Genomic DNA, 19,897 nt, shown 5'->3' on the forward strand with positions numbered 1-19,897 from the left:
CAGAAGCAAAGTGAAACTGAAACTGAAGATTATGTGACGGATTGCATTGAAGCCTCCTCAATTAGTCTGCTGCTATCTTTGTACCTGCTGAAGTGATCCAGAAGATTTGTTCTCTCTGATGTTCTCTCTGAAGATTCTCAAGCTGAAAGCGTTATCTTTCAAGAATCAGTAAGCCTCCTCACCCAACGTGCGTTCAATGCCAAATTCTGAAGAAATGCCCAAGTGCTCAAGATGAAGTCATTCATTGAAGATTCATATGTTCATCCTGATGCTGTGAAGAAATCGAAGGTTAAAGCTGAAGCCAAGCTCCCATTGAAGATTATCAAGAAAGCCAGCTACTTTTTAGGGGGAGCTTGTTGGGTCAATTAAGAAAAGAAAGCTATAAACCAAGGGGGAGATTGTTGGGTCAAAAATATGGTTTATACTTTACTTTTCTAGGCAATTATTTTTATGTAATATTTTATTAATTTATGGTCTAGTTTACGGCCGTAAACACCTTACGGCCGTAAACTCATTTACGGCCCAATTGTTTCCGGCCCATATTCAAGTATAAATAGAGGTGTTAGGGTGAGGAGTAAAGATTGATGAACTAGATGAACACGAAGTAGTTTACGGTCAGGGAGAAACAAAGAGCATTTTGTGTGAATCTTTTGTATCTGGAGCTTTAATTCATATCAATACATACAGAGATTCATAATATTCTTCTTCTCCTTCTCTTATTATTTTATCTGACATCATCCGTTTGATTGGGATTCCGCACCATCAAACGGATCTGACTGATACACGGGTAGATTAGGGACTTACAATAATACATTTTTACAAAGTGATTAAAACTTAACATGAATTATGATTTATAAAGTATATCCATAACATTTCAGTTATAAAGAACTACCTATACAAAACATGATTTTAGAATATTAAACACTAACATAATAATATTAGACGTGTAATATGACAAAGTTAGAAATGTAACAACACATTATATAATATATATTGAATCAAACTAGTTAATTATTTCAACAAAAAAATCAAACTAGAATATTTTGAATCCAAACAAAAGAACCATTAGTTGAAAGAATTCAATACTTGAATAAGATTCTTCAAAATTATAGGCAGATAACATAATACCAAAAACCTTAAAAAATCTATCACATGCTTGTAAGATCTATTAAATATTCATTCATCTCAACACTTGTTAAAAAATTCTAATTTGAAATATTCAAGTAGGGATTCATTAGCTAAAATTACCTGCATAAAAAAATGAAAGAATTATTAGAATGAAGTACGGTTTATACAAATATTTCAAATTGAAGTCAACATGCTATAGTAATGTAATTAATGATACAACATAATAATGTAGTATGTGTTAGGCGTGTCAAACCCAACAAATAATAGGGTACGATATACTCCAAAAGAATCCCACTATATTGCACTAAAAGGTAGTACAAGGCAAGCAGGGTCAATCCATAGAGATACAAGACAATTAGTCTATACCTCTTTGCGCAAGGTACTTGTAACATTCCAAAAATACGAGCCAAAAATTTCATTTTTAAAACGTATACTTAGCAAAACATTAGGACTAAAACGTTCAACGATCATATCATTTCATAAAAGATATTGCATGTCTGGAAAACATTTTTATAAAACATAAAAGTGTCAGAGTACAAATCCCTAGGTGATATCATAATGCTGAATACAAGGCATGTGTGTGATGTGCCGCTACCGCGCCAGCTCCTTCCCCTTCGAAGAAGAGGTACCTGAAACCAAAACTGAAAACTGTAAGCACGAAGCTTAGTGAGTTCCCCCAACATACCACAAACCATACAATCACATAACATACATATATCGTCAGACATATCTGGGTGCCCGACCTACCCCTTCGGTCCTCTCGACCGGATACTATCTAGTATATCTGGGAGCTGGCCTCCCCTTCGGTCCTCTCGACCGGACACTGACTAGCATATCTGGGTGCTGGTCTCCCCTTCGGTCCTCTCGACCGGATACTGGGGACTATTTCACCCCTACTACTACCACATAACACATATATCTCATAATCTATCTAACATGGCTGGGCATGACCGCCCCTTCGACCCCATCGACCGGTATACTAGGGACTATCTCCCCTTATTGTCACTAGCACATAACATCATATCATACTAGCACAAAAACATATCACAGGTAGTAGCAACCCTAGATGAATATCACAGAGACAAACATCTATCATACATTCCTACTGGTGGGTCGGCATTGTGGCCGTAGACCCACCGCTACTGGAAGGTAACTCACCTCAAAGTAGCTGCTGATCGGTGTGGGAATTGACTGTCTGCTGCTGCTGCCGCTCCAGAAATCCTCCGGCTATAATTCCCACAAAATACTCAGTCAAACACCGCTAATTGTCCCTTGGGGTAAAATGACCATTTTACCCCTGATCAGGTCAAAAGTCAAAGTGAGAGTCAACTTCCAGTCGACCCGACTCGCCGAGTTGGCTCGCCAACTCGTCGAGTCCCGTCCATTCGATTGTCCCTAATCCCGTCTTTACTCGTCGAGCTAGGCATTGACTCGACGAATTCACCTTCTAAACTGATGTCCAAGTCCTTCATCCTACTCGCCGAGTTGTATGAACAACTCGCCGAGTTCATCTTCATCCGATGAACACTTTATGCTGTGACTCGCCAAGTTGTATGAACAACTCGTCGAGTCTGTTCTTGATCTAAGAAGGTTGCCTTGGTTGTCTTGCTTACTGCAAAAATACCAATACGAAGGACGACAAATTTGAAGAACGAGGAAAGCCAGGTGTGTTCTTAGGTTATCCTCAAGGAACTAAAGGGTACCCCGATATGCTCTATGAGAGGAAATGCAGGACTCCGATATGCTAGGGCGAGGTCAGTCAGTGTCATGGGGAGTACTAAGGTGGTACTAAAAACTACCGAGTTGATTCAACAGGTTCGTAGCAGACTTTAGACAACTCAGAGTTGGCAGAAGCGCTATCCGACAAGCATCGATCAGACTTGGAGTTGCAGATTGGGGAGATGGTTCTCCTAAAGGTGTCACCTTGGAAAAGTGTCATTCGATTCAGGAAGCGGGGCAAGCTCGACCCCATGTATATCGGTCCTTTCAGGGTTATAGCCCGGGTGGGCAGGGTAGTGTATCGATTGGATCTTTTGGAGGAGCTAAGTCTGATTCACAGTACTTGTCATGTCTAGCAGATGCAGAAATGTTTGACTGATGATTCCGCAGTGGTTCCATTGGAGGACATTCAGGTGGATGACCGCCTGAACTACATTGAGAGACCCGTAACGATTCTCGACAGGAAGGCAAACACCTTGAGGAACAAGGTTGTGGAGTTGGTCAAGGTGCAGTGGCAGCACCGCAAAGGTTTAAAATGGACGTGGGAGCCGGAGGACGAGATGAGGGAGCATTACCCCGAGTTATTTCCGGTAGTGTACTTCGAGGATGAAGTCTGATTCAAGTGGGGTAGAATTGTAGCACTCAAGTTGCCAGGTATGAGTTATTTTTGCATTCTATGTTTAATTCAAATAAAAGGTGTTTGAGGATCATGAGTACGCTGGGCGTACACTAGGTACGCACAACGTACTCCTTGCAAGCGCGCCATCGAGGGATCCTCAACGTACGCTGGGCGTACCCATACGTACGTTGGGCGTACCCATACGTACGTTGGGCGTAATCAAGCTAGGGACAAACCCTAATTTTTAGGGTTTGCACCATATTTAAAGACCTTAAGTCCCTCAAGTCCCTTACTCTCTTAGCCTCCATTGTCTTTTTAGTGCAAATCTTGAACCCTAAGCCATCTTGAGTGCATTTGTGAGCTTCCTTTAGTGTTTGTGGTGTTCTTTAGTGGCTTTGAAGAAAAAGGAAGTTTGGGAAGAAGCAAGAAAACAGTATCTTGATCATTGCAAGCTTAGATCTAGGTTTAGGGTAGAAAATAGTATCTTTTGGTCTCATAGTTTGGTTTCTTGGAGTATGAGCAACTCCAGGCTATATGAGCTGTCCTTTTGGACTCTTGGAAGTGTTTTGAGCCATAAAAACCGTATCTTGATGGTTAAGCCTCAACCATGCAACTGCTAGTAATCATCCAAGTGAGTTAATGGACTTAATTCATGGTTTGAGCCCCATCCATGCATGCAAAAGCATAAAGTTTGCAACTTTATGGCTTAAGACGTTATTTTGAGATTAGATCTAAATTTTGGACGTAATGGTTGAATGGATTAAGACTTATAAATATAGATGGGCTGACTGGCTAGTACGCTGCGCTTATTGGGTCAATGTCCTGACTCCGGATTGCCACCAATGTACGGTGGGCGCACGAGCCATGTACGCGGCACGTACACAATTTTTGGGCTTGGATGATTTTGGGCTCGTGTTTCTGTTGGGCCTTGGACTTGTTTAGGTTGGGCCTCAAGTCCACATGTTGTAACAAGACATTTTTGGGCCTAAGGCCATGCTAGGTGTTCTTGGGCCATATTAGGCCTTAGAGGCCATATAGTTGGGCTTGGATGCCTTTTTGGGTTTTCATGGATTTGGGCCTTGGAGGGAAGGAGACCTAATAAGGTAAAGGTGAAGGAGCCCTTTTTGCCTTAAGTTAAGAATTAGGGTTTGGACTTTCGGGTTAGAATGTGGCCTAATTTCTAATTAGGGTTTTATGCTTGTGCGATAGGGGGAGGAGTTCGTGAGTCATCCGTTGATTGCGATTTGATACCTATAGTTTGGGGTGAGTATTCCTTCGCAGTATCCATGGGTTGAAGGCACTAATGACGCCCCACTAATTTATGATGTAGTGTGATGATTGTCTTTGTGACAGTTGTCAGTTATGCCTATATTTGCTTGATGACTTTGTGCTTCCTGTTATGATATTATGTGGTAGTAGTAGGAGGTGAAATAGACTCAATATTCGGTTTAAATAGGCCGAATGGGATTGCAAGAACCCATATATGCTTGATAGTATTCGGTTGAAATAGACCGAAAGGGTAGGCCAACACCCATATATGCTTGATAATATGTTTGTTTAGTATGTGGTATGTTGGAGAAACTCACTAAGCTTTGTGTTTACAGTTTCCGGTTTATGTTTCAGGTACTTCCAATTCGAAGGGGAAGGGCCCGACCTGATCGCACCACATCACCCTATGATTTCCTCACTTAGTGATTTTGGGAATCTATACTCTGATAACATGTTACTATGATACTCTTTTGACTATTTTGATGTTAGTGTCGTGTGGTTTGAATGAAATTAAAAACAAAATTTTATCTGTATTTTTGGGATGTTACATAAGTGTCAAGGATATTGGTTCCTTAAAGTACTTTCTTGGCATTTATTAAACAAAACTTAAAATTAGACAAAGGAGAAAATGAAGCTCAAGTTGATGCCAATATTTATCGTCGTCTCGTAGGACGAAATACTCTACCTCAAAGCCACTCGTCCTGATATTAAATATGCAGTCAATGTTTTGAGCCAGTTCGTCGCCGATCCTCGACGTAATTACATGGAAGCTGCCACTCGTGTCTTGCAATATTTGAAAGGGACACTGGCCAAGACATTCTTCTTCCATACTTTGGAGCCCTTGTGTAAATTGCCTTTTATGACTCAGATTGGTTGGGGGTGACCTTACACCAGATGATCCAAAACGGGTTACCTACTTGTTATGCTTGGAGGCGCTCCAATTTCTTGGAAGACGCAGCGACAATTAATTATTTCTCGTTCCTCAGTCGAAGCCGAGTATAGAGTTATGGCTTCTACAGTTAGTGAGGTTTTATGGGTTAGATGGTTACTCACGGATTTACATGTCATCATCAATACTCCTCCACCTTTGTTTTGTGACAACTAGGCGGTACATCATATTGCAAATAACCCGATTTTCCATGAAAGAACAAAACTTGTCGAGATGGATTGTTTTTTATTTGCGAAAGAATAGTTTCTAAAAAGATTGGACCTATGTGCATTGACAACAAAATGCAGGCTGCAGACTTCTTAAAGAAAGGTCTTGGAGCTCATCAGTTACAGTTCTTACTTGACAAGATGACCATTCAGAATTTACATGCTCCATCTTGAGGGAGAGTATCTGATATTGAATAGAATAGTAGATAGGATATTGCTCTCTGAATGTTTTTATCGGATCCTTTATTTTAGGATTTCTGTTTTAGCTTCTTCAGAGGAGGTTATTTAATCTCTTGTTTTGGTGATTTATAAAATTAATCTGTTTTTCTCTATACTATCAATCTTAAGATCCAATGTTCTAACTTGGGGAATATATCTTGGGTATAAAATAAGATTTCAAATGCTAATCGTCATTAAGAGCTTAATTATTGGTTAAGTATTTAATTAAACTTTGATGTATATCTGACCATTAATTATACAAACACTACTATAAATGAAGTGTGCATCTACCACAAGTTGACAAATTGAGGTGAGTTATTGAAACATTCCTCATATAGGCATTAGTTATACAAACACTACTATAAATGAACTTGTGCATCTACCACAAGTTTAGGTGACTTATTGAAACATTCCTCATATAGGTTAGTTGAATTAATCATTTAATATTCAAAATTTTAAACATTCTTTTAATAAAAGCATCAATGTTTAAGAAAACGTTTTTAGAATTAGGCCAAAGGGATAAATCTTTAACATTTTAAATTTCGTCAAGACATAAGGGTGAAATAAAAGTAATAAAAAGAGAATATGTTTAAGCCATTCATGAATGATCATTCTAAATATCTTTAGTTGATCATTCTTGTAGGTTTCACAATGAACTAAAAATATGTAAGGATGATTGATGATAGGGACATAATTAGTAATTTTTGTTAAACCATATGGACAATTTATGATTCACTATGGATTATATATTACGTTGATTTGTAAGTTTCTTTATATTAATTAGATCATTTTTTATAGATAAAGGACAACATAGCATCATGATATAAGTTATATAAAAACAATTAGCTAAATATTATTTCGCATATAAAGAAAATAATGAAATTAAATATTTGTGCATGAGTATGCTTTCAATGTATTGTAACTTAGCCTTTTAATGTAATCAATAGACAAAAAAATATAATTTTATCTAATTTATAAAAGAACGATGATAACTAAGTAAACTGATAATATCTAGGAAGGAAGAGCTGACCATGTTTATAAAAAAAAAACTTTATAAAAAATGCGAAGGGTCGACATTTTTTTATTTTATAGTATCTTATGTTGTAGAAAATTGAGAAAATTACAAAAAGAAATATCCAAATTCCAAACCCTTTTGGAAGCAATAATTTTATTACTCTATTGACGGAGCACCGTAACGATTGAGGGGAGGAGTATGGCGAGTGGAGACACTCGTCCGTCAACGCCAACCTCCAAATATGACAATTGCATTTTGGAAGTTCTTCTTCTTCCACAATACTCAACAACAGTCGTTTATTCCCTTTCTCTCTCACACAGTTTCACCCCAAAACGCACTCTGGCGTCTACATTGAAATCATCTGCTCCTAATTGTGTGATTAGTTGCAGAGTAGGGATTTAGGTTCTTCTGATGGAGGAACGAAAAAAGGAGAAGAAGATGACTAGTAGTTCAGGGAGGCAACTGAAGGCCATGCTTCGGAAGAATTGGCTTCTCAAAATTCGTCATCCGTATATCACACTTGCCGAGGTTATTCCGATTGATCATCTCTCACTATGCGTTTTGGCAAACTTAAGTACTTTAAATTTACTATTTCATATGAGTTTTGAGTTTCTACGCTATTTAGAAGAGCGATTATGCGTTGGGTTCTTTCAGTTGAATATATGTTCTGGAATTTTTCTGATCATTTCTGTCTTTAATCTACATTCTTTTGGAAGAATCAGTTTCCTTGTTTTCCTTTGCGCCTAATGTTTTCACCAAACCAGAAGTTGATATGTTTCTAAAATCTAAATTTGGTTCATATGCGTACACATAGTATTGAAATTCACATTAGCATATAGTTCATTGTAATATCAGTTTCCTGATCATCAAGCGCACCACAATTACTTTATTTCATAAAAAAATATGTTGGTTATCACAGCATTTTCCTCAGTTATTCCCCATCTCTTCAAAAAGGCAAAAAAATGACTTTGCTGGTAAGATTGGTGGTTTCCATGTAATCTACCTACCATCTGCAGAAAGGCTACCTGATTCTCCTTGATAGGTGTAGATATGTTGTGCAATTAAGATTCATTTTTTAAGTAGAAGTAATCATTATAATACATATATAACAGCAAAATGGTACTTAAAAACTTTTAGATTTTTGGGAACCATGAAAGTATTTTTTTTTCCCAACATTTCATAGATATCTAACTTCTAAGTTGTTTTGAAACAATTGGCTAGTAAACATATGAGAAACTTACTCTGGATAGAATATCTAAGAAGCTAATAGTAGAGTGAACTGTTGTAATGTTTTTATTTGTAGCTTTAGTCATGGTGGGGGTTCATCTGTAATATAGGTAGAACTTAGAACTTGAAGAATGACAATTTTTTTCCCTATTCTATGGCCAGATTCTACTTCCTTTGGTGGTGATGCTGATGCTAATAGCCGTAAGGACACAAGTTGATACAACAATCCATCCTGCTCAATCGTATGTCTTAACAGTCTTCATCTCATATTTATGGTTTATCAATCAATTTCTGTTTCATTCCAAAGTACAAATACAAATTAGATATTTCTAAGTGTGGTTAAATATGGTTTCTCATAAGGATACCAAAGAACAACTAGGCACAAATTCTATTAGTTCTTTTAATTGCCACTACTAGTTGGAAAATATTCTTTTCCTACATACTGTTTCTAATTATATAAGGTTAAGCAAAATACATAGCTGATGTGAGGTTAAGTCCATATATATGTCTTCATCTTTGGATCTTCCTTCACATTTTTTGAACATCCAACTTCCAAGGATAGGTAATGAAGGTGATAGGAAAATGTACAAGTGAAACAAAATTAACATGATTAATATGAGGCCATTATCTGGTTCTTTGTGATGCAAAGCTGTTTTGCAACATCTTTGTAGGTACATTCAGAAAGATACATTTGTGGAAGTTGGGAAGAGCAATATATCCCCAACTTTTGATCAAGTTTTGGAATCATTGTTGGCCAATGGTGAATATCTGGCTTTTGCACCTAACACGAGTGATACAAGGATGATGATTAACATTTTGTCATATAAATTTCCCTTAATGCAGGTATGATGAACTGATAATTTTGCTTTTGTATTTTACCTCTGCCTGATTTTTTTTAATGATTTAGTTGATTGTTCATATGCTTTCTAATCACTTGATATTTATTTATATCTTCTAATAATTTATAATCTACATAGTAGTTGTGTGCTTTGTGGTCTCTTTTTATCAGATCAAACAAAACATGGGCTCTCTTAGCTCTGTCATGAAAATAGTTAAATTTAAGTTCATGTTGGAGATGATCTGGTAGTTCTTAAGTCTAGAATCACTGTTCATAAGTAACTCTACATTTGTATTCGCAGCTGGTTACCAAAATATATGAAGATGAATTAGAGATCGAGACCTATTTAAAGTCAGATCTCTATGCTGCTTGCAGTGAAGTAAAGTGAGTGATACCGTTCTTCTCATCTATTATATTGCTTGCTTTTGATTTCAGTTTTCAAACATAAAATATTTAATGGAGAAGTTGCTGAAAAGTAGGTATTGTTTACTCTTGATATAGGAACTGTTCAAATCCAAAAATCAGAGGAGCAATAGTGTTTCATGGTCAAGGTCCTTATTTATATGATTATAGCATTCGGCTCAACCACACATGGGCTTTTTCAGGATTTCCAGATATTAAAAGCATCATGGATATAAATGGTCCTTATGTCAATGACTTGGAATTAGGCCTCAATCAGATACCAATTCTGCAGTACGGTTACAGCGGGTTTCTAACTGTATGATTTCAATTTTTAAACTTCATTATTTTCTCTTTAAGTTGTGAATTATACTATTACATGCTAGATGAAGGGTGGAAAAGAAGAAGCTATACCTATCATCTATCTGTTTATTTTTGGATGTTGCTTCATGAGGTTGTTAGTCCTCTTATAGTTTCTCCCTCTTTTTTGCAGCTCCAACAAGTCATGGATTCATTTATTATTTTTTATGCACAACGAAAGGTGGCTAATGTAGCAAGTGAAGATACCATGGACAACAGTAAGTTGCTGTTGTCCAAATATATTGTGCCTAACTCACTCAAGATACCATGGAGTCAATTCACACCAGCAACCATAAGGCTAGCTCCATTTCCAACTCGTGAATATACTGATGATGAGTTCCAGTCCATTATCAAAGATGTCATGGGAGTCCTGTATGTATCTAATATATTATGTTTCTTGTGAGCTTATTGTTTCAGTAGAGTCATTTTTGTAGATTTTATTGACCTACTTGTTAATGCCAGGTACTTATTGGGGTTTCTTTTTCCAATCTCTCGCCTAATCAGCTATTCAGTTTTTGAGAAGGTTTGAATGTTTGATATTTAGTCATGGTCTCTGTGTTAGTTGTATTATGCCAACAAATTTCAACTTTAATATATAAGTATGTATATATGTTTCCATCTTACCAATTATCTTGTTGCTTCAGAGTGTTCTAAACTGAACTTGCTTTGGACTTTAATACCTCAGGAGCAGAAAATAAAGGAAGGGCTCTACATGATGGGACTGAAGGATGAGATATTCCATCTTTCTTGGTTTATTACATATGCTTTGCAGGTGAGTTTCTTTTCAAAAGGAATTACTTTTCTAGTATGTTGATATTACTGTCTGTTTCTAATAATTTATGTTTTCTGCAGTTTGCAATTTCATCAGGAATCATTACTGTCTGTACAATGGGCACGTTGTTTAAGTACAGTGATAAGTCATTGGTATTCATGTATTTCTTTGTGTTTGGACTGAGTGCAATAATGCTATCCTTCCTGATCTCTACTTTCTTCACACGAGCAAAATCAGCTGTGGCAGTTGGAACTCTTGCTTTCCTTGGAGCCTTCTTTCCTTACTATACAGTCAATGACGAAGCTGTTTCAATGTGAGTTATCAGACCAATTTCTTGTATTGAACAATAATCGATGCAGAAAGTTCTTTCAGATTGTATGTGTCTCAAAATGGACATTTGTTCACCTGTAGGGTTTTAAAGATATTGGCTTCTTTGCTTTCACCTACAGCATTTGCTTTAGGGTCAGTCAATTTTGCTGATTATGAGCGTGCACACGTTGGACTCCGTTGGAGCAACATTTGGAGGGTAAGTTCGCCTATTTCCATTCAATTTCCATCTCTAAAATATCTTGTCTACTTCATCTCTGAATTGATTAGGTTTTTACCATGTAGGCATCTTCTGGAGTGTGCTTTCTAATCTGTCTCGTAATGATGGTGTTCGATTCTTTATTGTACTTTGCAATTGGCCTCTATCTGGATAAGGTATATTTTCCCTTTTGTCCCTGCCTTCCTTCTTTTGGATCCTAAAAAGGTGGACCTTTATTGCTTTCTTCCTTCTTTTGGGTCCTAACTCCTAAATATAGATATTGGGCTAGTTCTTAACATTTACTTATCAGGTTCTTCATAAGGAGAATGGAGTGGTGTACCCATGGAACTTCATCTTCCCAAAAGGCTTTTGGAGAAAGAGAAATACAAGTAAACAATATGGTTCCGGTTTAGAAGTTAACAATGATAATAAAGAGAAGGGCACTTCTTCTCGGTCAACAATGGAAGCGATAAGCTTAGAAATGAAGCAGCAAGAGTTGGATGGCAGGTGGGATATCATAGATATGAATTCCTAAGTATCTAGCTTGCATATGCACTGTTCTACATGCTCTTTGTGGGAATAAGATTTCTTACATCCATGTTCTTTGTTGCAGATGCATCCAAATTAGGAATCTGCACAAGGTGTATAATAGCAACAAGGGGAAGTGTTGTGCTGTTGATTCTTTACAGCTTACATTATATGAAAACCAAATACTTGCACTTCTAGGTACAGCTCATCTTACATGATATATAGATATCTATGTGTAGATTTACTTCTTAATTTTTTCTACCAAATTGTTTTATGGGTTGAGAGCAGTGATATTTTTCTTTTATTGAAATCTTTTTTCTTCCACGTATTGGTTTTGCAGGACACAATGGTGCTGGAAAGAGCACAACAATTTCCATGCTTGTTGGCCTTCTTGCTCCTACTTCTGGGGATGCCTTGATTTTTGGAAAAAGTATCTTAACAGACATGGTAAACTTGTTTTCCAGAGTTTTTTTGGTTGTATATTGTCATGCATGCTAGAAACTCGTCTCTTTTTGTGTCTTGAAATGTTATTGTGGGTGAAGAGAATCTAGAATTTGTAACAGAATTTGACTGTGTAACTGATTAAACCAGGACATGTCATGGAAATGATGAACAATGGGCATACGAATAATGTTATTATAATCATATTTATGTTATTAAATTTTCTGTTTCTGCAGGATGACATAAGAAAGAATTTAGGTGTTTGCCCACAATATGACATTCTCTTCCCAGAATTGACGGTAAATTAGCACCTTTTATTGGTTCTAGAGAATTTCTTTTGACATATCACTTTTTGATTCTTGTATCATGCATGGCAGATTGATTCTGTATGTACTTTTAAGTTTTCATCTCATTAATAGAAAAAAAACATCGCATCCTTCTGATGAGTATTGTTTTTTTTTTTTATTTTTTTAAATATCTTATTCAAGATGCTTCAAGTTACATGTTTTCATCTTGTTCTTGATATCCTTGCGGATGACAACTTGAATTTGAACTTTACTTATTCAGGTGAAGGAACATTTGGAAATCTTTGCTAATATAAAGGGAGTAAGCGAGGAATCTTTGGAGAGCAGTGTGACTGAAATGGTTGATGAGGTTAGTTCCTGAACTATACTAACATTGTTTTTCTTTATCTATTTTTTGTTTTTAAAATCTTCTTTGGCTACAGGTGGGATTGGCAGATAAACTTAATACTTCTGTAAGTTCTCTTTCTGGAGGCATGAAAAGGAAGTTGTCCCTTGGCATAGCTTTGATTGGAGACAGCAAGGTAAAGTTGTAGATAAAGGGCGAGGTCTATTTTGTAAAGCAATCGCATATTTATTAGTCTCTCTTTTTTTTTTCCTTAGGTTGTTATTCTTGATGAACCAACTAGTGGAATGGATCCATATTCAATGCGATTGACATGGCAGCTTATTAAAAAAATCAAGAAAGGCAGGATTATACTACTAACAACACACTCGATGGATGAAGCAGATGTACTTGGAGACCGAATAGCTATTATGGCAAATGGTTCTTTGAAATGCTGCGGAAGGTTCTATTCTATCACCTTTCCATGTTTTGTGCAAACATCTATAGACTTGTGAAAGTGTTTACATCATGATTACAATTAAAATGATCTTTTTTGACCAGTTCCCTCTTCTTGAAGCACCAGTATGGGGTTGGCTATACTCTTACTTTGGTGAAGGTGTGTTCTCTTTACTGCACAACTTTCTTTGAGTTTCCTAATTGTGGTTTCTTTTCAACTTTTAATTGCGTCCACTTCCACTTTGTGTATCTTATTTTCAGACTTCACCTGGGGCCTCCACAGCTGCTGATATTGTCTACAGACATATTCCATCAGCAACATGCGTGAGCGAAGTAATTTCTCAAATTTTACTTAAATTTTACAGCATGAGCTTGTATGGTTGCTTATTTGGACTCTTTTGATCTGTTGCTTCAGGTTGGCACTGAGGTTTCCTTCAAGCTTCCTCTAGTAACCTCTGCTTCATTCGAACACATGTTTAGAGAAATTGAAAGCTGCATATCAAAAAGCTCGGAGCATGAAAACCAAACAGATTTTGGTATCGAGAGTTATGGAATATCTGTGACAACCTTAGAGGAGGTTTTCTTGAGAGTTGCAGGATGTGACATCAGCGAAGAAGAGGAGTGCCTTGAGGGAAATACTCTAGTTATGCCTGATTCCATTCCTTCTCAACCCTGTGATGATTATGTTGAAGTTGAAGATAAAAGATCACATTCCAAATTTTTTGGCAATTATATAATGATCTTAGGGCTAATGCTCTCTGGAGTTGGGAGAGCCTGTACTCTTTTCATCACTGCAGCCTTGAGTTTTTTAAAGCTTGTTACTGTGCCATGCTGTTGCCCTTCTGCCATTACAAGATCAACATTCTGGAAACATTCCAAAGCATTGCTCATAAAGAGAAGGATATCTGCTCGAAGAGACCGAAAGACAATTGTTTTTCAGCTCTTAATCCCTGCTATCTTCTTGTTTATTGGTCTTCTCCTCCTTGAACTAAAGCCACATCCTGATCAACCCTCCATAACCTTCACAACTTCCAACTTTAACCCACTACTTAGTGGTGAAGGTGGTGGTGGTCCCATTCCTTTTGATCTATCATTGCCTATTGCTAAACAGGTTTCACACTATATAGAAGGGGGTTGGATTCAAAAGTTTCAAGAAAGCACATACACATTTCCTGATCCTAGTAAGGTATTACAAGATGCTATTGAGGCAGCAGGGCCTACTTTGGGGCCAAAACTGCTTTCCATGAGTGAATACTTGATGTCCAGCTTCAATGAATCTTATGAGTCAAGATATGGGGCCATTGTGATGGATCCTCAGAATGATGATGGTAGTATAGGGTATTCGGTTCTTCACAACAGCACTTGTCAGCATGCTGCTCCAACCTTTATCAATTTAATGAATGCTGCAATTCTTAGGCTTGCTACACATAATGAGAATATGACCATACAAACACGTAATCATCCACTTCCAATGACAGAAAGTCAACGCCTGCAACGTCAAGTATACATATACTTCCAATTATTCTTCTATTTATGCTCATATTTTATGATTTTGTCCAGAATAACATGCAATCAAAATATTGACGCCTTTATATGTATTGTGTATTTAAATAGTGATTTGTATGATCTTGTAGGACTTGGATGCATTCTCTGCAGCTATTGTTGTGAGTATTGCCTTCTCTTTCATTCCTGCTTCGTTTGCTGTTGCTATTGTGAAGGTATGCCACTCTCCAGTTGTCTTTTTCACCTTTTTCCTCTTTTATTGCTTGAAAGGATGGTTGATCTTTTACTACTGATTTAAATTAGCCAAATGAGCCATAAAGTCGTGCTCTTTTGAACTTGTTTGGAATTTCTTTTGTATAACAGAAAACATAATAACCTAGTTACGTATAGAGATCTGTGAAACAACATAATTGACCCAGTTATTCTAGTGTCCCTCAATTAATCCAAAAATAAACATTTTCTGCAGTACACAAGCATTTCTTGATCAAATATTTATAACTTAGTGGGCATTTTGGGTCAACAGGATTTTTTCTTGTATTTTAACATAATGCATCTTATGCAGGAGCGTGAAGTAAAAGCAAAACATCAACAACTGATTAGTGGGGTAAGCTTGTTTGTTTTCTTTACTCTTTTCTTTTGTTAACACAAAATTGTATAATCAATAAGTGCTTCACAGTTCGACCATTAACTGTTTATCATTGCTAACACTCAGGTATCTATATTGTCGTATTGGGTGTCAACATATATATGGGACTTCATAAGTTTCTTAGTCCCTTCCTCATTTGCAATGCTTCTCTTTTACATCTTTGGTAAGTCTCCAAATTCACATTTTACATACTTTTTTCAAGGTATTTTGTAAGTATTTACATCAGTAGTATCTGTGTGTAGAAGCTTTTATTGAAGAACTATGTTTAACAACTATCTTCGTTGCATGTCAACGTTATTGTACACAGCATCTTCTTCTCTTGATATCTCAACATTGTTCTGTCTTTGTAGGCTTAGAACAGTTCATTGGCAGTGGTGCTGTATTCCCTACAGTCCTCATTCTGTTGGAATATGGTTTTGCAACTGCATCTTCAACATATTGCCTAACCTTTTTCTTTTCAGAACACAGTATGGCACAGGTAACCTTATTTCAAATCTTTGTATGACATGTTAAAACAAAAAAAATGTTACATGTTTTCGTTGATCCTGATTGCTTTTTTTTTTTTCATATTTTCAGAACGTAGTACTGTTGGTCCATTTTTTCACGGGGATTGTTCTTATGGTCATATCGTTCATTATGGGATTAATACCAGCAACTCAAGACATGAATTCTGTTCTCAAGGTTGGAATACATAGTAATTTGTCAATATAGATCATTTAAAGCAGCAAAAGACTAGTATATGCTAACTGTGGCTGCATTTTCATTAGTGAGATTGGGTTTTCTGATATTTTAAACATATTGGACCAGAATTTCTTCAGATTGTCTCCAGGATTTTGCTTTGCTGATGGACTAGCTTCACTAGCTCTGTTACGCCAAGGAATGAAAATCGGGTCAAGTGAGGGATATTTTGGGTGGAATGTCACCGGTGGATCTATTTGTTATCTGGCCGCTGAGGTGTGTTTCTGATTATTTGACTGAGTGATGACCTTTCTTTTCTTTATTTTAATTGAATCAATGAAAGTTGAATGTTTGATCAATGAAAATTAGGATCGACTGAAATCAACTTAAACATGTTTTGTTTATTTTTGACAGGGCGTCATTTATTTCCTTCTAACACTTGGGCTCGAATATTTCCCTCCCCACGAATTCAATGTATTTGGGATAAAGGACTTGATAAGAAGTTTCAGAAGAAGCAGTCCCACTGATGAATTTTGTGAACCCCTTCTGAGATCTTCCACAGAAAGTTTAGCTATTGATCTTGAAGAAGATATAGATGTCCAAACCGAAAGAAATAGGGTTCTTTCTGGTTCCATTGATAAAGCTATCATCTACCTGCGTAATCTGCGCAAGGTAATTTTATCCTACTCACAAATTAGTTCTCATTTCCAATCCTGTAACTGCTGATGTGTGCTGTGTATTAGGTATTCCCTGGAGGGAGGAATCAGGGTAAGAAAGTTGCGGTCAATTCATTGACTTTCTCAGTTCAAGAAGGTGAATGTTTTGGTTTTTTGGGGACAAATGGAGCTGGGAAGACCACTACTTTGTCTATGCTATCAGGTATATTTTCTCTCTTTTGAGGGGTATTTTGGGTAAGCTCAACCTGTTTCTTATATTGTTATAAAAATCATTTGCAGGAGAATTATATCCAAGTGATGGAACTGCATTCATTTTCGGTCAAGATATGCGATTAAACCCCAAAGCTGCTCGCCAACTTGTATGCCAATTTCATTTTTCTCTTTGTCTTTTTTATAATTATTTATATACAAATCTTATTTGTAGCTGAGCTTTGTTTGATGAATTTCAGATTGGGTATTGTCCACAATTTGATGCACTTTTAGAATTTCTGACTGTCCAAGAACACCTTGAGCTCTATGCAAGAATCAAAGGTGTCCCAGACTACATGCTTGAAAATGTACGTCTTATTATGTATATATGTATTAAAATATTATTTAAATGATGTTAATTTATTTATGGTTAACTTAACTTAATACAAACTTGGGTTGGCAGGTTGTGATGGATAAGTTATTAGAGTTTGACTTGTTAAGGCATGCTTCGAAACAATCATTCACCCTAAGTGGGGGTAACAAACGCAAGTTATCCGTTGCTATTGCAATGATTGGAGATCCTCCTATTGTGTTCTTAGATGAGCCATCTACAGGTAATAACCCTACTTTATTATTCTATTTCCATTTTCACCCTTGGCTTAATGGGTTTTCTGATTTATTATCTGTACTGTACGAATGATGGGTTCCTTCCAGGAATGGATCCTATAGCAAAACGGTTTATGTGGGAAGTTATATCTCGTCTATCAACCAGAAGTGGAAAAACAGCAGTTATTTTAACTACTCACAGCATGAATGAAGCTCAAGCACTCTGCACAAGAATTGGAATCATGGTACTATGGTGACAGTCTTTTATTTAACGAGACTCCAAAGTCCAATCCAAATCCATTAACTGACCTAATTCATTGCCAGGTTGGAGGAAAGCTAAGGTGTATTGGCAGTCCACAGCATCTAAAAACACGATTTGGAAACCATCTGGAACTTGAGGTAGTTCATGTTTCTTATTTATTTTGTATATAAATTTAAAGTCTGAGGTGAGATATTGACATTGCATGTGATGTATGTATATCTGTTGTAGGTGAAGCCAACTGAAGTAAAGTCAGGGGACTTGGAAAATCTTTGTCAAATGATTCAAGAGAGGCTGTTTGATGTTCCTTTACATCCGAGGGGAATATTTGGTGATCTTGAAGTTTGTATTAGAGGAGACGACTCCATAACATCAGAAGATGCTTCGGCCACTGAGATTAGTTTGTCAAAAGAGATGATAATCTTGATTGGACGGTGGCTTGGAAATGAAGAGAGGATAAGAAGTCTTACAGATAACGTTGTCGGCTCTGGTACTGCTTTCAACGAACAGTTACCCGAGCAATTAGCCCGTGATGGTAATCAATCAATCAATCAATCATGATTATTAGTAATTTGAATTATTATTTTTGTGGTTTCATAAATCATAAACTAATTGGCTGAAATTATTTCTTCACACAGGTGGTCTCCCGCTACCAATATTCTCAGAATGGTGGTTAGCAAAAGAGAAATTCTCAATGATAGATTCCTTTGTTTTAGCTTCATTTCCTGGTGCTACATCTCAGGGTTCCAATGGATTGAGTGTTAAATATCAGGTACCCTTGCCTTGCCTCTTGTTTTTTCTTCCATTAATATGTACACAAAATGATTTTTTCATATAAATATTGAATTTTTATTTTATTTTCTAGTTGCCACGTGGAGAAGACTTCTCACTTGCAGATGTTTTTGGTCTGATAGAGCGAAATAGGTCAAATGACAAATCATACTCTTTTCTATTTCTTTCTTTTATCTTATGATTTTATCTAAATATATATAATCAAATGCAGAAACCGACTAGGGATTGCAGAGTATAGCATCAGCCAATCAACACTTGAAACCATCTTCAGTCATTTTGCAGCAGCGAATTCTTGATGATGATGATGACGATGAACTCATCTTTTTTCACCCGATTAAGATAGCGAGTTATTAGTTGATAATAGCATAGTTGGACATAAAATGTAAGTAAATCATATTATAATTTCCTTGGAAAATACAGTCTGGCTGTTTCTCAAGTGAATCCTTTCTTTACATTACATTATATATATATATATATATATATATATATATATATATATATATATATATATATATATATATATATATATATATATATATATATATGATTATAATTTATGACGTCAAACAACTTTAAGAAACAAGAAATATGAAAAAAAAAAAAAAACTAAAGTAAAAACGAATTCCACCACTCTAGTCTCTAATCTATAAAGGAAATGACCTCACCCAGTTTAAAGATAAAGGGAACACTTTGTTAGCTTCACCATTTCTAGGGCAAAATTATAATTTACCTATTTAACTTCTGTTACAGACTGTAATAGTTTGTTAGTCTGAGAATTCTCTTTCTCTCTCCGCTCTTCTTACATTATAACATGATATTGGATTTGGAATCGATCCTTCCTTTCAATTGAATCCTTTTTTCTTTCAGTCGAACTCGTTCCTTCACTTTAAACCAACCACAATGATCAAAGATCTATAAAGGAAATAATGATTTCACCAAAATAGAGACAACTCTATGTTCATATTCATTATTGTTACATGGCTACCTGGAACCTCTACTCTAATACACATAGGAAAATACAAAAATCTACTGAAATACAAATCTAAAAGATAAAGATTTGCTACAAGACTCAAATAATTTAAAAATTCTGTAAATCTGTAATAACTTACTTGCACAAACCACATTCCGTTTTCACCAATTTCTTTTTAGAAACAATCAGTCACTCTCTTCTTAGTTGCTCTCATCTTGTGCACCTACAAATTGATGCTTAAAAGGCCGGAGCTTTGCATTTTCTCCCAAAATAATTAAT

At 36.3% G+C, this 19,897-nt stretch overlaps 1 protein-coding gene across 1 annotated transcript; it reads left to right on the forward strand.

Moving 5' to 3' along the window:
- The first annotated feature begins 7,314 nt into the window (after nt 1–7,314).
- ABCA1 (ATP-binding cassette A1) lies at nt 7,315–19,084 on the forward strand. Its single transcript, XM_079021270.1, has 38 exons — nt 7,315–7,652; nt 8,514–8,593; nt 9,023–9,194; nt 9,491–9,573; nt 9,691–9,907; nt 10,082–10,320; nt 10,411–10,471; nt 10,634–10,720; nt 10,801–11,033; nt 11,132–11,246; nt 11,333–11,422; nt 11,557–11,753; nt 11,860–11,972; nt 12,115–12,221; nt 12,452–12,514; nt 12,783–12,869; nt 12,943–13,041; nt 13,121–13,305; nt 13,404–13,458; nt 13,560–13,631; nt 13,714–14,799; nt 14,933–15,016; nt 15,364–15,405; nt 15,514–15,610; nt 15,798–15,925; nt 16,024–16,128; nt 16,255–16,401; nt 16,540–16,797; nt 16,869–17,004; nt 17,082–17,161; nt 17,252–17,359; nt 17,455–17,605; nt 17,706–17,842; nt 17,922–17,996; nt 18,088–18,391; nt 18,495–18,628; nt 18,722–18,780; nt 18,860–19,084. Exons 1-38 carry the CDS (start codon nt 7,536–7,538, stop codon nt 18,942–18,944), a joined length of 5,688 nt encoding a protein of 1,895 aa, XP_078877396.1. The 5' UTR covers nt 7,315–7,535; the 3' UTR covers nt 18,945–19,084.
- Nucleotides 19,085–19,897: the final 813 nt, after the last annotated feature.

The sequence above is a fragment of the Lactuca serriola genome, chromosome 9 (genome assembly GCF_051521515.1).
Source record: "Lactuca serriola cultivar US96UC23 chromosome 9, Lser_US96UC23_V15, whole genome shotgun sequence".
NCBI classification, from domain to species: Eukaryota; Viridiplantae; Streptophyta; class Magnoliopsida; order Asterales; family Asteraceae; genus Lactuca; species Lactuca serriola.